Source organism: Solanum stenotomum, unplaced genomic scaffold (assembly GCF_019186545.1).
Source record: "Solanum stenotomum isolate F172 unplaced genomic scaffold, ASM1918654v1 scaffold37307, whole genome shotgun sequence".
Lineage (NCBI taxonomy): Eukaryota > Viridiplantae > Streptophyta > Magnoliopsida > Solanales > Solanaceae > Solanum > Solanum stenotomum.
The window spans coordinates 166,640-179,682 of record NW_026034357.1 but is presented as its reverse complement, the minus strand read 5'-3'; the positions used below and the strand labels follow the sequence as shown (position 1 = coordinate 179,682).

The 13,043-nt window shown below is 35.1% G+C and overlaps 2 protein-coding genes across 2 annotated transcripts; both read right to left on the bottom strand.

Annotated features, from left to right (window-relative positions):
* Positions 1 to 597: 597 nt before the first annotated feature.
* Positions 598 to 7,295, bottom strand: LOC125852582 (disease resistance protein RUN1-like). Its single transcript, XM_049532309.1, has 9 exons — positions 6,890 to 7,295; positions 5,697 to 5,816; positions 4,044 to 4,449; positions 3,211 to 3,722; positions 2,621 to 3,094; positions 2,131 to 2,195; positions 1,406 to 2,035; positions 1,222 to 1,293; positions 598 to 1,137 (listed from the first exon to the last, which is right to left on the bottom strand). Exons 1-9 carry the CDS (start codon positions 7,293 to 7,295, stop codon positions 598 to 600), a joined length of 3,225 nt encoding a protein of 1,074 aa, XP_049388266.1.
* Positions 7,296 to 9,494: 2,199 nt separating this feature from the next.
* Positions 9,495 to 12,072, bottom strand: LOC125852580 (disease resistance protein Roq1-like). The gene is made up of 5 exons (XM_049532308.1): positions 11,573 to 12,072; positions 10,788 to 11,270; positions 10,179 to 10,662; positions 9,691 to 9,966; positions 9,495 to 9,596 (listed from the first exon to the last, which is right to left on the bottom strand). Exons 1-5 carry the CDS (start codon positions 12,070 to 12,072, stop codon positions 9,495 to 9,497), a joined length of 1,845 nt encoding a protein of 614 aa, XP_049388265.1.
* Between the last annotated feature and the right edge of the window lie 971 nt (positions 12,073 to 13,043).

Genomic DNA, 13,043 nt, shown 5'->3' with positions numbered 1-13,043 from the left:
AAGTATAACGTGAAACGTGTCCTAATTCTACTAGCCCAAAATGCTAATCGTTACTTTTTAATCATTCTAATCAACATGTAACACATGGGATTTTTTTTTTAAACCTTTTGAGTGAAATAACAATGTATCTATATAAAATGACGGGGATCATTTTATTCTTTTTTAGAGGTTTTGAAGTCAAGCTATGTTAATGAAGAACTATCGTTTGATAGGGAATATGCTAGTCAACATATTTTAACACGAATATGAGTTGATCGATTTAGAGGGTTTTCAGATATTATAGGCGGACCTAAGAAAGATAAATGATTAAACATTATATTTCTATAGCATGGCTCATTGCAATTTTTATTTTTTGAAAATTGTTGTTTAACACCTAATTAATGTGGTCTCGTTTCATGATTAGTGCTTCTTTTATTATTTTATTATACACTAAGCATGTGATTCATGAAGTGGAATCATGATTGGGAAATTTTTAAGAGAAAAGACATAAAGTCACCACTGAAGTTGTCTCGAATTTTCAAATAACTTTGTGGGTGTCCTATTACCCCATTAAACAATTTAAGAGTGTTATAAATATAATTAGGTGTAATGCGAAAGCTAGCAAAGTGAATCTCGAAAGACCATGAGTAAGAAACTAGCAATATACAAATGGAAAAAGTTGAAGTAAATGGGGAACACCAATACTCGTCCACGACTGCCACCAAACATCATTTTTCTTTTTGTCTTCTTTTCTTCTACTACTTTTTTTGCCGGGAAAGAAGTAACATTGCCATGTTGGTCTAAATATAACAGATGTACTCCTTTCTTCTTTACTACGGCTCCGCCAGTGCGATCCTCTACTCTTATCTGTTCCCCGCCTTTGATCTCCAGGCCTTCAAACAGTGTAACAGTTGAGCAAGGGAAGTAATATACACATGATACTTCTCCCACACTGTCACGTTTATCATTATCCCAACGAAACAGAGAAGCTAAACGCTTTATATGGGAAACAGTAACAAACCAGAGAACCATTCCTAAGAACTTATACTCCTCATTATGTAGTGTGGGCATAGTCAAACAAATAGATTCATGAGCTGTTACTTTATTGCTGCACCAATCTGGAATCTCATTGCTTTCGAGATTAATTTGTAACTGCTGCTTCATCAGACAAATTAAGACACAATTAGATCATTAATTATTAATGTGGTACGAGAGAGAGATCACAGAGGGAGAGGGACTAACCTCATACCGTTGATGTTCTCTAGACGGAATTGATAGAGCAGGGGCACTAAAGAAGCCTTCATTTAATGGATTCTGCAGAGAAGTACAATTAATCATGTCCATCTTCATTATAGAAGGGAGGTTGTCCAACCCTGTAATCTTGACCAGTTTTTGGCAATTCCTAAGTTCAACAACTCTAAGGTACTCTAAATTTGATATTGACGGGAGTGTACCATGGTAACTTGGAGAAATCAAAGGGTAGATAAAGGAAACTGTTGCCGCTCAAATCTAAATCATGTAAGTTGGATAATCTCCCAATGTCCCTAGGAATATCATCCTCGGATAAACCAAAATATCGAAGGCTTAAACGAGAAATAGAAATTGGCAAGGATTCTATATGGTGGGATCTTCTTTGATAAACTCTCCTTTTGGCCTCTAAATTTCGACCTCCCACTTGCAAATCTGTAAGATTTCTTAGCATTTCAACAGATCCGGGCAATTGTTTTATACCCGTATCTTGCGCATAGAGATAGCTTAGGCTTTGCATATCTCCAATGTCAGCTGGCAGTGTTTGTAAAGATAAGCAGTCATTAACGCTCAAGTGTTCAAGAGATATTAGCTGGCATATGCTGCTCGGAAGATCTGATATCTTTTTGCAACCATTCAATTGAAGATCAGTTGGTCTTTCCAAATTTCCTATTGATGGATGGATCTCCTTTAGAATTGAGCAATACTTAAGCGACAAAGTTTCAAGACTTCGTGAACCCCTGAAGTTTGGAGTACTTCTGAGGCGTTTGCAATCAGAAAGATTCAGCTTCTTCAAACTTCTACAATACTAAGAAGTAAACAAAATATAATTTCAATTAACATTTTCCTTCACGTAGTTGCAATATAACACTACACATCAAATTGCAGAATTGAGTAACGAACCTGCAAATTCAAACCAAATTCTTTGATATTGCTCCCTTTCATATTCAGGATTACAAGTTTCTCAGCTGGAAAATTTGATGGTATACATTTTAAAGGACATCCTTTCCAAGACAACCATCTGAGCTCCTAGGACAATAGCTCAAAATCTCCACTAATATGTAAGTCGTCGATTTTAAGCACCCTAAGTTTTATCATTTTCTGAAATGCTTTTGTACTCAGCTTCACACCCTTTAACGCATGTCGTTCTAACACCAATACTTCTACATTTTCGGAACCTTGTAGTGTAGTAAAAAGTAAAGTACGAGAAATTAGGAGAGAATGGTTGGCATACAACTATAGATAATTTACTAGCCAGAGAAGAATTAAGCACAGATGAATTGAGTTCTTATGGTGACAACCTAAATTATAAGCAAATTGTATATCAAATTAAATGAAAAAAAAAAAAAAAGAGAAAAGATAGTATAACCAAGATAAAGATAATGAAATTTACTGACTTTATTTCCTTGTAGGACATCCAGGACTTCTTGAGGGTTGAACAATCTACTCCGTTTTCCAAAGTCTCGAGGTGATTCCCTACGAACGATTTCCCTTCCCATATCCCGCACAAGATCATGCATCACCAAAAAAGGCCAATCCCTTTGGAGCAAGCTCTTTTGGACTAAGGTTGAAATTGCACTTTCAGAATGAAAACCACATGCATTTAATGTTTTGGTAACTTCATCCTCAAAAAGTCCATGGAAGGCGCACGCGATATCAAGGAAAACATTCTTAGGATGGTCATCAAGTCCATCAAAGCTTATCTGGAGAATCTTTTGAATATCACCATGAGGAATTGCTCTTAGTATTTTGAACTCGTATCTCCATTCTTCTACGGATCGCCCTTGCAAATGTGACCCCAATGTCACAAGAGCTAATGGTAACCCACCTGAATATTTTATTATGTCTTGTGCCAGCTCAACATATTCTTGTGATGGAGAAAGACTGTTAAAAGCATGACAAAAAAAAAGTTGTTGAGCTTCATTTTCATTTAAAAGTTTGGCTTGGTGTATCTCACTTGTTGTAAGCCCATATAGCAAATGCTTGTCTCGTGTTGTAAAATAATAATTACACTACCAGAGCCAAACCAACTTCTTTCTCTTGTTAAGGATTCTAATTGGCTTTTATGATCCACATCATCAAGAACAATTAGAACCTTCTTTGACCCAAGCCTTGCTTTGATTAGATTGACACCTTCAGCAACACTATCAACTTTGAATTCCTTAGTTTTGAGAATTTGACAAAGTAGTTTCTCTTGTAGCTTGACTAGACCCGATTCTTTAGCTTTTGATCTAATGTCTGAAAGGAAGCAACAACCACCAAATTGTCGAACTATTCGATTGTAGATAGCTTTTGCCAAAGTTGTTTTTCCAATTCCACCAACGCCACATATACCAACCATGCGAACTTCATGCTCACATCCACTTTGCAGGAACAACTCTATATGTTGGATGGAAGAATCTAATCCAATTTGGTAATGAGCAACATCTAGAGGTTTCTCATTGACCTCTTGCAAAACTTGTTTTATAATACTTCCAATAAATTTTGATTCATGCCTACAGTTTTTAGCAATAACAAAAGTTAAAAGTAAAAAAACAAGTAAAACAATACTTTGTTTATTGATGAACAAAACAAAATCAAATAACAGGGGATTTGAGGTTAGAGAATGGAGATTATCTATTACTACTACTCCTTCGTCCCAATTTATATAATGTAATTTGATTGGGCACGAAGTTTTAAGAAATATAGAAAGACTTTGCAATTTTCCAAAATAAACCAACTTACTTTCTTTGTCCCACAATATTGTCCACTATTGACTTATAAGTTTAGGCAAACGCTTAAATTCAAAATTCTATAGTTGAATTAAGAAGCCTTACCCATCAGCAACATTTCTCAAATTCCATCCAGATAAATTCGCAGCTTCAGTCAGTGCAGCTTTCCACTTCTCCACTCTTTCAGCTCCAAATGATAGTTCCTTGTGTTTCGCCAAAGCTTCACCGAAACAACCAGTTTGCCTTCGCACTTGAGAAGGATCAACATCATAGAAAATAGGCAAAATTACCTGATTTAACCTCTCTCTGCAATCGAGAATTTTGACAAGTTCATCAAGACACCAACTAGACGAAGCATAATTTTTGGAGAAAACAACAATGGCAACCCTAGATTCTTCAATTGCTTTCTCAAGTTCTGTTGAAATGACGTCTCCCTTTCTCAATTCCTCATCATCTATGAAAGTATTAACTCCGACTTGACACAATCGGAAATAANAAGAAGATGATTCTCCTACAACAAATTGAGTATTCATATTTGATGACAATAAATTAAAGAGATTTTTAGTCAACTTTTGGTTTTTTTAATTAAATAGAGATGAGTGAAGCAGACTTTATATACCCACAAGTAGGGGTGTTCATGGGTCGGTTTGGATTGGTTATTGGTCAAAATCAAAACCAAATTAACTTAATCGATTTTAAAATTATCAAAATCAAACCAAACCAAATATAATATACATTTATCGGTTTGATGGTTATCGGTTTTGGTTTGGTTTGGTTCGGTTATTAACCATACACAAAAATAAAAGAAACAATTCATTCAAAAAGTGAAAAAAGTGACAACAATCCATTCAAAACGAAAAATAGTTAGAATGACTTAAATTATTGAACTTTCGATCACTAAATTTACTATCAATAAAACTTTAAAATTCACTATATTGGCCTAGAAGAAAGAGACAATAACATTTTCAGTCCCATAAAAAATTGTCATAGACACTCATATACATGAAATCAATAAGATAAATGTTTTCATCTTGGGCATTTTTGCTTTCAATAAGTAAATTATAAAAAAAAATTAATGAAAATATATGTAAGATCTTTAAAGTTGTTTATAAAAACAATATATTAAGTATGTATATTAATAAAATATACGTATATAATTCATCGGTTCGGTTCGGTTATTTCTTCGGTTCGAATAAAACCATAATCAAACCAAATACTATCAGTTTTCAAAAATCTAAAACTAAACCAAACCAAACCCAAATAAAATTGGTTTTATTTTATTGGTTTGATTCGATTTTTCGGTTTGGATCGGTTTTTATCCAAACCATGAACACCCCTACCCACAAGTAATTGTTTGTTCCTGGAAAATTAATTTTGGGTCAACTCATTTACAATCCCCAAAGAAGGTTAACAGAAATAAAAGGGAAGTTCCCAAGATATTTCATAGACATGTTTCCTTCATTTTTAATTTTTATTTGTCCATGATAAGTATTTATTTTCACTTCCTTCCTAGATTTTTAATTGTTCACACTAATAAAAATAATAAAGTCCATTCTTCTTTGAATCTCTTTTAACATTAGGTAAGTTTTTTCCTCTCGTAACTTCTACATGTTCACCAAAGTCCAAACACAACTTCAACTTTCAAACCTCATTATAGTGCCAGCGTTTGACTGAAAAATTTCATGATTGATATAGTGAGGTGTTGAAAATTGCCATTTTCTCTATGTTGCAGCCCTTATCACTAATGGATAAAGATACTCATCGCGTAGACAGTGGAAATTGTTACCGCGCAAATCTTAAACTTCTTAGCAGTATTAACTCCCAATAAACTTAGGAAATCAGTCTCAGACAAACACAAAACAGAAGTCGATGACAATGCTGGAGAAAACCAATTTCAGAAGAGTGAAATAGTGAATTAATGCCCAAAATAAGAAGAAATGCTTGCGCTGCAATACTTTTTATGAAGACAGAGATAATTCGACTCTGATATCACTTTAAAAATGAATTTTGAATCTAACTCAACTTTAAAATTAACTCACGTAGGGAAAATTGGTCATATAAAGAGTAGTACTCCATGTTCCCATCCGACAAATGATGTGGGACTACAACATGATTTGAGGTGTGTGACACCTGATTTTCTCCCCTCCCTTCTTCCTACCCATCCATAGAGCGACTAATAGACTTCTAGGCTAGCAAGTTCAGAAGAAAGGGGCACACATGACATCATAAGTGAAAGTTAAGTGTTTTAAAAGGTATGGTGCAAGTTCACATGGTACACAAGTTATTAGTAGACTCTAAGATGACGTAGCTCAAGGAACAAATCCATTAGGTCTGTTGAGCCAAAGCGGAAAACAGGTGTTATATACTTGGGTTGTGACAGTGAGAGTTTCCAGGGGTAGTCCACAGTACATTTGGACATTGATTTACCCCTGCTTGTGTTCTGTTTTTTCTGGACTCTGAAGCTATGTAAGTAGTTACCTTAGCAAAGGAATTCAGTTATCTGAGATTGATACATTATTAGTTAGTCAATTGGCATTCTAGCTTCTATTCGTTTAACTTCTTTCGCGGTCATTCAATTTTGATCATCATATCCGTATGGATTTGTTGCATTTGAGCATGTCTGATGAAAATGCTCCACCTTGTAGGTAAGGGTGGCATGTCTCATACGATGATGGTTTAACATTATACAAGTACAGTCAAACCTCGTTATAGTGGCAACGTTTCACTGAAAATTTCTTGATTGATATAGTATGAGATGTTGCTAACAGTGTTTGTTTCAATTGGCCAGGGAATGTTCACATAAAATCTTGTACAAATACATCAAAGCAGCAATAATCTCGAAGCACTTGTAAGAATTCTATTTATTACAATATGTAGTTTGCTTGTCAACTTTTTGTCAGCTTAAAAAATTATACTTTAACCCACAACTGCCAGGAAAGAAGTAACATTACCATGTTGATCTAAATATAACAGATGTACTCCTATCTTCTTTATTATGCCTCCGTCACTGCCATCCATTACTCTTATCTGTTCCCCGCCTTTGATGATGTTCAGGACATTAAAAGGTCTACCATTTGAGAAAGATAAGTAATGAACACATGATACTTCTCCCTCACTGTCGGGTATATTAAACCTCCAGAAAAAAGCTGGAGGCTGGTCAATAGTAACATCAAACTCTTGAAGACGGGTGGTTTCATTGCAAAAGTGGGAAACAAACCAGAGAACCATTCCTAAGAAGTTATACTCATTATTCTGTACTGTGGGCATAGTCAAACAAATAGATGAAGCTGTTACTTTATTGTTGCACCAAACTGGAATCTCATTGCTTTCGACATAAATTCGTAACCGCAGCTTCATCACACAAATTAATTAAGACAAAATTAGATCATTAATAATGTGATATGAGAGAGAGGAAGAGGGACTAAACCTTAATCTCTGGATAGTTTATAGACGAAGTTGATAGAGCATGGGCACTAAACAAGCCTTCATTGAATTGATTCTGCAGGGAAGTACAATTAATCACGTCGATCATCTTTATTGACGGGAGGTAGTCCAACCCTGTAATCTTCACCAGTTTTTGGCAATTCCTAAGATAAAGATTTTCAAGGTACTCTAAATTTGATAGTGATGGGAGTGTTTTAGTGCAGCTCAAAAAACTAGCAGTATACAATGGAAAAAGTTGATAACATAAATAAAACAAAATTTTATACAGAAGCAACTGACTTGAACCAACATTACTGAGTTATGTGAAACCCATAACTTCAGATTGTAGTTGGATGAGCATTTTGAATATTGCATGTTGAATCAAAATTAACTTGCTCTTCAATCTTAGTTTAATTTTGATTCAACTAAGATTTGAAGCGAGTGATGATGTTCTTCAAGGATTGAGCTGATATCCTCTGTTTAACACTCTTTTTGAGTTCTTTTCCACTGAGACTCTCTCTGTTCATTATCTGAGAATGCAAAAGATTTTCTTCAAGGATTGGTGGNGACTTTTATGAAAAGTTGCGACTTTTATGAAAAGTTGTGACTTTTATGAAAGGTGGTGACCTTTCCGAAAGATTGTGACTTTTCCAAAGGTTTGTGACCTTTCCGGTAAGGCACATTAAGAACCTTTTCACACTACCCTTTGTTTTCTATAAATTGAGGAATTTTCTCTCATTTTAAAAATATAGGATTTTCTGAACTTCTTTTTCTACTACTAAATCTAGTATTCTAAGTGTACTTTACTGTCGTTGAGTGGCTCGCTGACACCAGCGTTTTGGGTATCAATACACTGGTGATTGAGATCATTCTATCCTGGGAGGACATATTCCAAATCAAACCTCGGATACTAGAGGGGAATAATTTCCTTAAGGGGACACTGTGCATTCAGTGGGCTTGATCTTCTTTCTGGTTTTCCAGATTCTGGTATGTGTTACAGATTTTAGATTTGTGAATTAATCTATGTTCTTCTGTTCTTCACTAGTTCATTAAACTTTGGTAACTTCGTGTTTCTGTAAAGTTGGTTGGAATCAGTAAGATTCTTTAAACACAAATTGACAACAATTCTCTTTAAGAAAAAATATTTCGTATATTTTTTCTAATCTGTTTTTTATTCTAGTTTCTCTACTAGTTTTAATTTTCTAGTTGTGAGTTCTAAGTATCTTGGGAATACAAGACGAATTTTGCTGCACCAATCTGGAATCTCATTGCTTTCGAAACAAATTTGTACCTGCTGCTTCATCAGACAAATAAAGACACAATTAGATCATTAATTAATAATGTGATATGAGAGAGAGATCAGAGAGAGGGAGAGGGACTAACCTCGTACACCTGATGTTTTCTAGACGGAATTGATAGAGCCTGGGCACTAAAGAAGCCTTCATTCAATGGATTCTGCAGACAAGTACAATTAATCATGTCCATCCTCTCTATTGAAGGGAGGTCGTCCAACCCTGTAATCTTGACTAGTTTTTGGCAATTCCTAAGTCCAAGAATTTTAAGCTTCTCTAAATTTGATATTGACGGGAGTGTTTGAAGATTCTTACAATCACTCAAATACAAGAACACCAACAATGGTAACTTAGAAAAATCAAACGGTAGATAGAGGAAACTGTTGCCACACAAATCTAAATCATGTAAGTTGGATAATCTCCCAATATCCCTAGGAATATCAGCCTCAGAGAAACCACAGTATTCAAGACATAAAATCGAAATAAAATTAGATAAGGATTCTATGCGGCAGACTCTTCTTCGAGAAAAACTCCTTTTGGCCTCTAAATCTCGACCTCCCAGTTCCAAAACTTTAAGATTCCTTAGCATTTCAACAGATCCAGGCAACTGTTTTATACCCGTACCACATGCAATAACATGAGTTAGGCTTTGCATATCTCCAATGTCAATTGGCAGTGTTTGTAAAGATGAGCAGAAAGTAATGTCCAAGTATTCAAGGGATTTTAGCTGGCATATGCTGCTCGGAAGATCCGTAATATTTTTGCAATAACTCAAATGAAGATTAATTAGTCTTTCCAAATTCCCTATTGATGGATGGATAATTTTAAGGCTTGAGCAATCTCAAAACATCACAGACTCAAGACTTCGTGAACCCTTGAAGTTTGGAGTACTCCTAAGGTGCTTGCAATCAGAGAGATCCAGCTCCTTCAAACTTCTACAATACTAAAAGTAAACAAAATATAATTTCATTTAAGATTTTCCTTCACGTAATTGCAATATAACAGTACACATCAAATTGTAGAATTGAGTAACGAACCTGCAAATTCAAACCAAATTCTTGGATATTGCTCCCTCTCATATTCAGAAATACAAGTTTCTCTGCTGAAAAATTTGATGGTATACATTTTAAAGGACATCTTTTCCAAGAAAACCATCTGAGCTCCTTGGACAATAACTCAATATCTCCACTGATATGTAAGTCGTCGATTTTAAGCACCCTAAGTTTTATCATTTTCTGAAATGCTTTTGTGCTCAGCTTCACACCATTTAATGCCTGTCGTTCTATCACCAATACTTCTACATTTTCAGAACCCTGTTGTTTAGTAAAATGAAAGGTACGAGAAATTAGGAAAGAGTGGTTGGCAAACAACTAGAGATAATTTACCAGCCAGAGAAGAATTAAGCACAAATGAATTGAGTTCTTGTGGTGACAATCTAAATTCTAAGCAAATGTATATCAAATTAAATGGAAAAAAAAAGTGAAAAGAAAGTATAACCAAGATAAAGATAATGAAATTTACTGACTTTATTTCCTTGTAGGACATCAAGGACTTCTTGAGGGTTGAACAATCTACTCCGTTTTCCACAGTCTCGAGGTGATTCCTTGCGAACAATTTCTCTTCCCATATCCCGCACTAGATCATGCATCACTAACTTACGACAATCCCTTTGGAGCAAGTTCCTTTGGACTAAGGTTGAAATAGCACTTTCAGAATAAAAACACGCATTTAATGTTTTGGTCACTTCATCCTCATAACATCCATGGAAGGCGCATGCGATATCAAGGAAAACACTCTGAGTATTATCATCAAGTCCATCAAAGCTTATTTGGAGAATCTTTTGAATATCACAATGAGGAATTGCTTTTAGTTTCTTGAACTCATCTCTCCATTCTTTAACGGATCTCCCTTGCAGATGTGACCCCAATGTCACAAGAGCTAATGGTAGCCCATATGAGTATTTTATTATGTCTTGTGCCAGTTTAACATATTCTTGTGGTGGAGAAAGACTGTTAAAAGCATGGAAATAAAAAAGTTGTTGAGCTTCATTTTCATTTAAAAGTTTGGCTCGGTATATCTCATTTGTTGTAAGCCCATGTAGCAATTGCTCGTCTCGGGTTGTAATAATTATTACACTACCAGAGCCAAACCAACTTTTTTCTCTTGTAGGGATTCTAATTGGCTTCTATGATCCACGTCATCAAGAACAATTAGAACCTTCTTTGACCCAAGTCTTGCTTTGATTAGATTGACACCTTCAGCAACACTATCAACTTCGAACTCCTTAGTTTTGAGAATTTGACAAAGTACTTTTTCTTGCAGCTTGACTAGACCCAATTCTTCAGCTTTTGATCTAATGTCCGAAAGGAAGCAACTACCACCAAACTGTTGAAATATTCGATTGTAGATAGCTTTTGCTAGAGTTGTTTTTCCAATTCCACCAACGCCACATATACCAACCATGCGAACTTCATGCTCACATCCACTTTGCAGTAACAACTCTATATGCTCGATAGAAGAATCTAATCCAATTGGGTAATGAGCAACATCTAGAGGTGTCTGGTTGGCCTCTTGCAAAACTTGTTCTATAATACTTTCAATAAATTTTGATTCGTGCCTACGGTTTTTCAGCAATAACAGAAGTTAAAATAAAAAAAACGAAACTTCGATATTTGAAAATATTTGATGAAAAAAACAAAATCCATACCCAACAGACAATAGCCAATAGAGAAATCGAGGTTAGAGAATGGAGATTGTCCATTACTACTACAGACTCGTCCCAATTCATGTGATGTAGTTTGATTTGACATGGAATTTAAAAACTATAGAAATATTTTGAAATTTTCCATAATTAACCAACTTATAAGATTAGGCAAACGCTTAAATTCAAAATCTTATAGTTGAATTAAGAAGTCTTACCCATCAGCAATATTTCGCAAATCCCACCCAGATAAATTTGCAGCTTCAGTCAGTGCAGCTTTCCACTTCTCCACTCTTTGAGTTCCAAACAATCGTTCCTTATGTTTTTCCAAGGCTTCACCAAAAGACCCAGTTTGCCTTCGCACTTGAGAAGGATCAACATCATAGAAAATAGGCAAAACTACCTGCTTTAACCTCTCTCTGCAATCGAGAATTTTCACAAGTTCATCAAGACACCAACTAGACGAAGCATAATTTTTGGAGAAAACAACGATGGCAACCCTTGATTGTTCAATTGCTTTCTCAAGTTCGGTTGAAATGACGTCTCCCTTTCTTAATTCCTCATCATCTATGAAGGTCTTAACTCCGACTTGACACAATTGGGTGTAAAGATGACCAGTGAAGGTTTTGCGGGTATCTTCGCCTCTAAAACTGAGAAATACATCATAAGAGAAGCGGGAAGAAGAAGATGATTCTCCTACAACAAATTGTGTATGCATATTTGATGACAATAAATGGAAGAATAAATTAAAGGGATTTCTAGTCAAATTTTTTGTTTTATAATGAAAGAAAGATGAGTGAAGAAGCTACTTATATACCCCAGGTTATTGTTTCTTCTTGTAAACTTACATTTGGGTCACCTCATTTACAACCTCACAGAAATGAAAAGGAAGTTTCTAAGATCTCTCTTACACAGTGTTTCATTCACTTTTACTTGTCCATAATATTATCTATTTTCACTCCGTTCGTAGATTTTTACTAATAATGATCATTTTTATCTATATAGTTTAAAAATAATCAAAAGGATAATTTATATTTCCTCTTCTTGTATGCTTTATGCTTTTCTGCAATCCACAACTTCCTCTTGGCATTTCTCATTGGATTAACCACAGAAATGTACCATGTGAGCTTGCACTATATCTTATAAAACACTTTACTTTCACTTAAGATGTCATGGGCACCCCTTTCTTCTGAACTTACCGGCCAGTCTAGAAGTTTGTTAGTCGCTCTATGGATGGGTAGAAACAAGGGAGGGGAGAAAATCAGGTATCACACACACCTCAAACCATGTTGTAGTCCCACATCGTTTGTGGGATGGGAATATGGAGTACTCTTTATATGGTTCTGAGAAATCTTTCCTTCGTGAGCTAACTTTGGAATTGAATTACAACCAATATTTATTTCTTAATTATTTTTGTTTTCATAAAAAGTATTGCAGCGCAAACATTTCTTCTTATTTTGGGCATTCACTATTTTCACTCTTCTGAATCCTTATTAGAAATTTGGCATAATACATATATTGGACCTTAAACTTGGCATCAAATTTTAACTTTGACCTCCAACTTTCAAAGTGCACAAATAGACACTTTAACTATCCAACCTTTTAATAAATAAACATGTGTGTCTTACCTGGCAAAACGCGTGATGTGCACGCATTTTGCGCTAGTGAGAAGTAATTTTTGAGGCACAC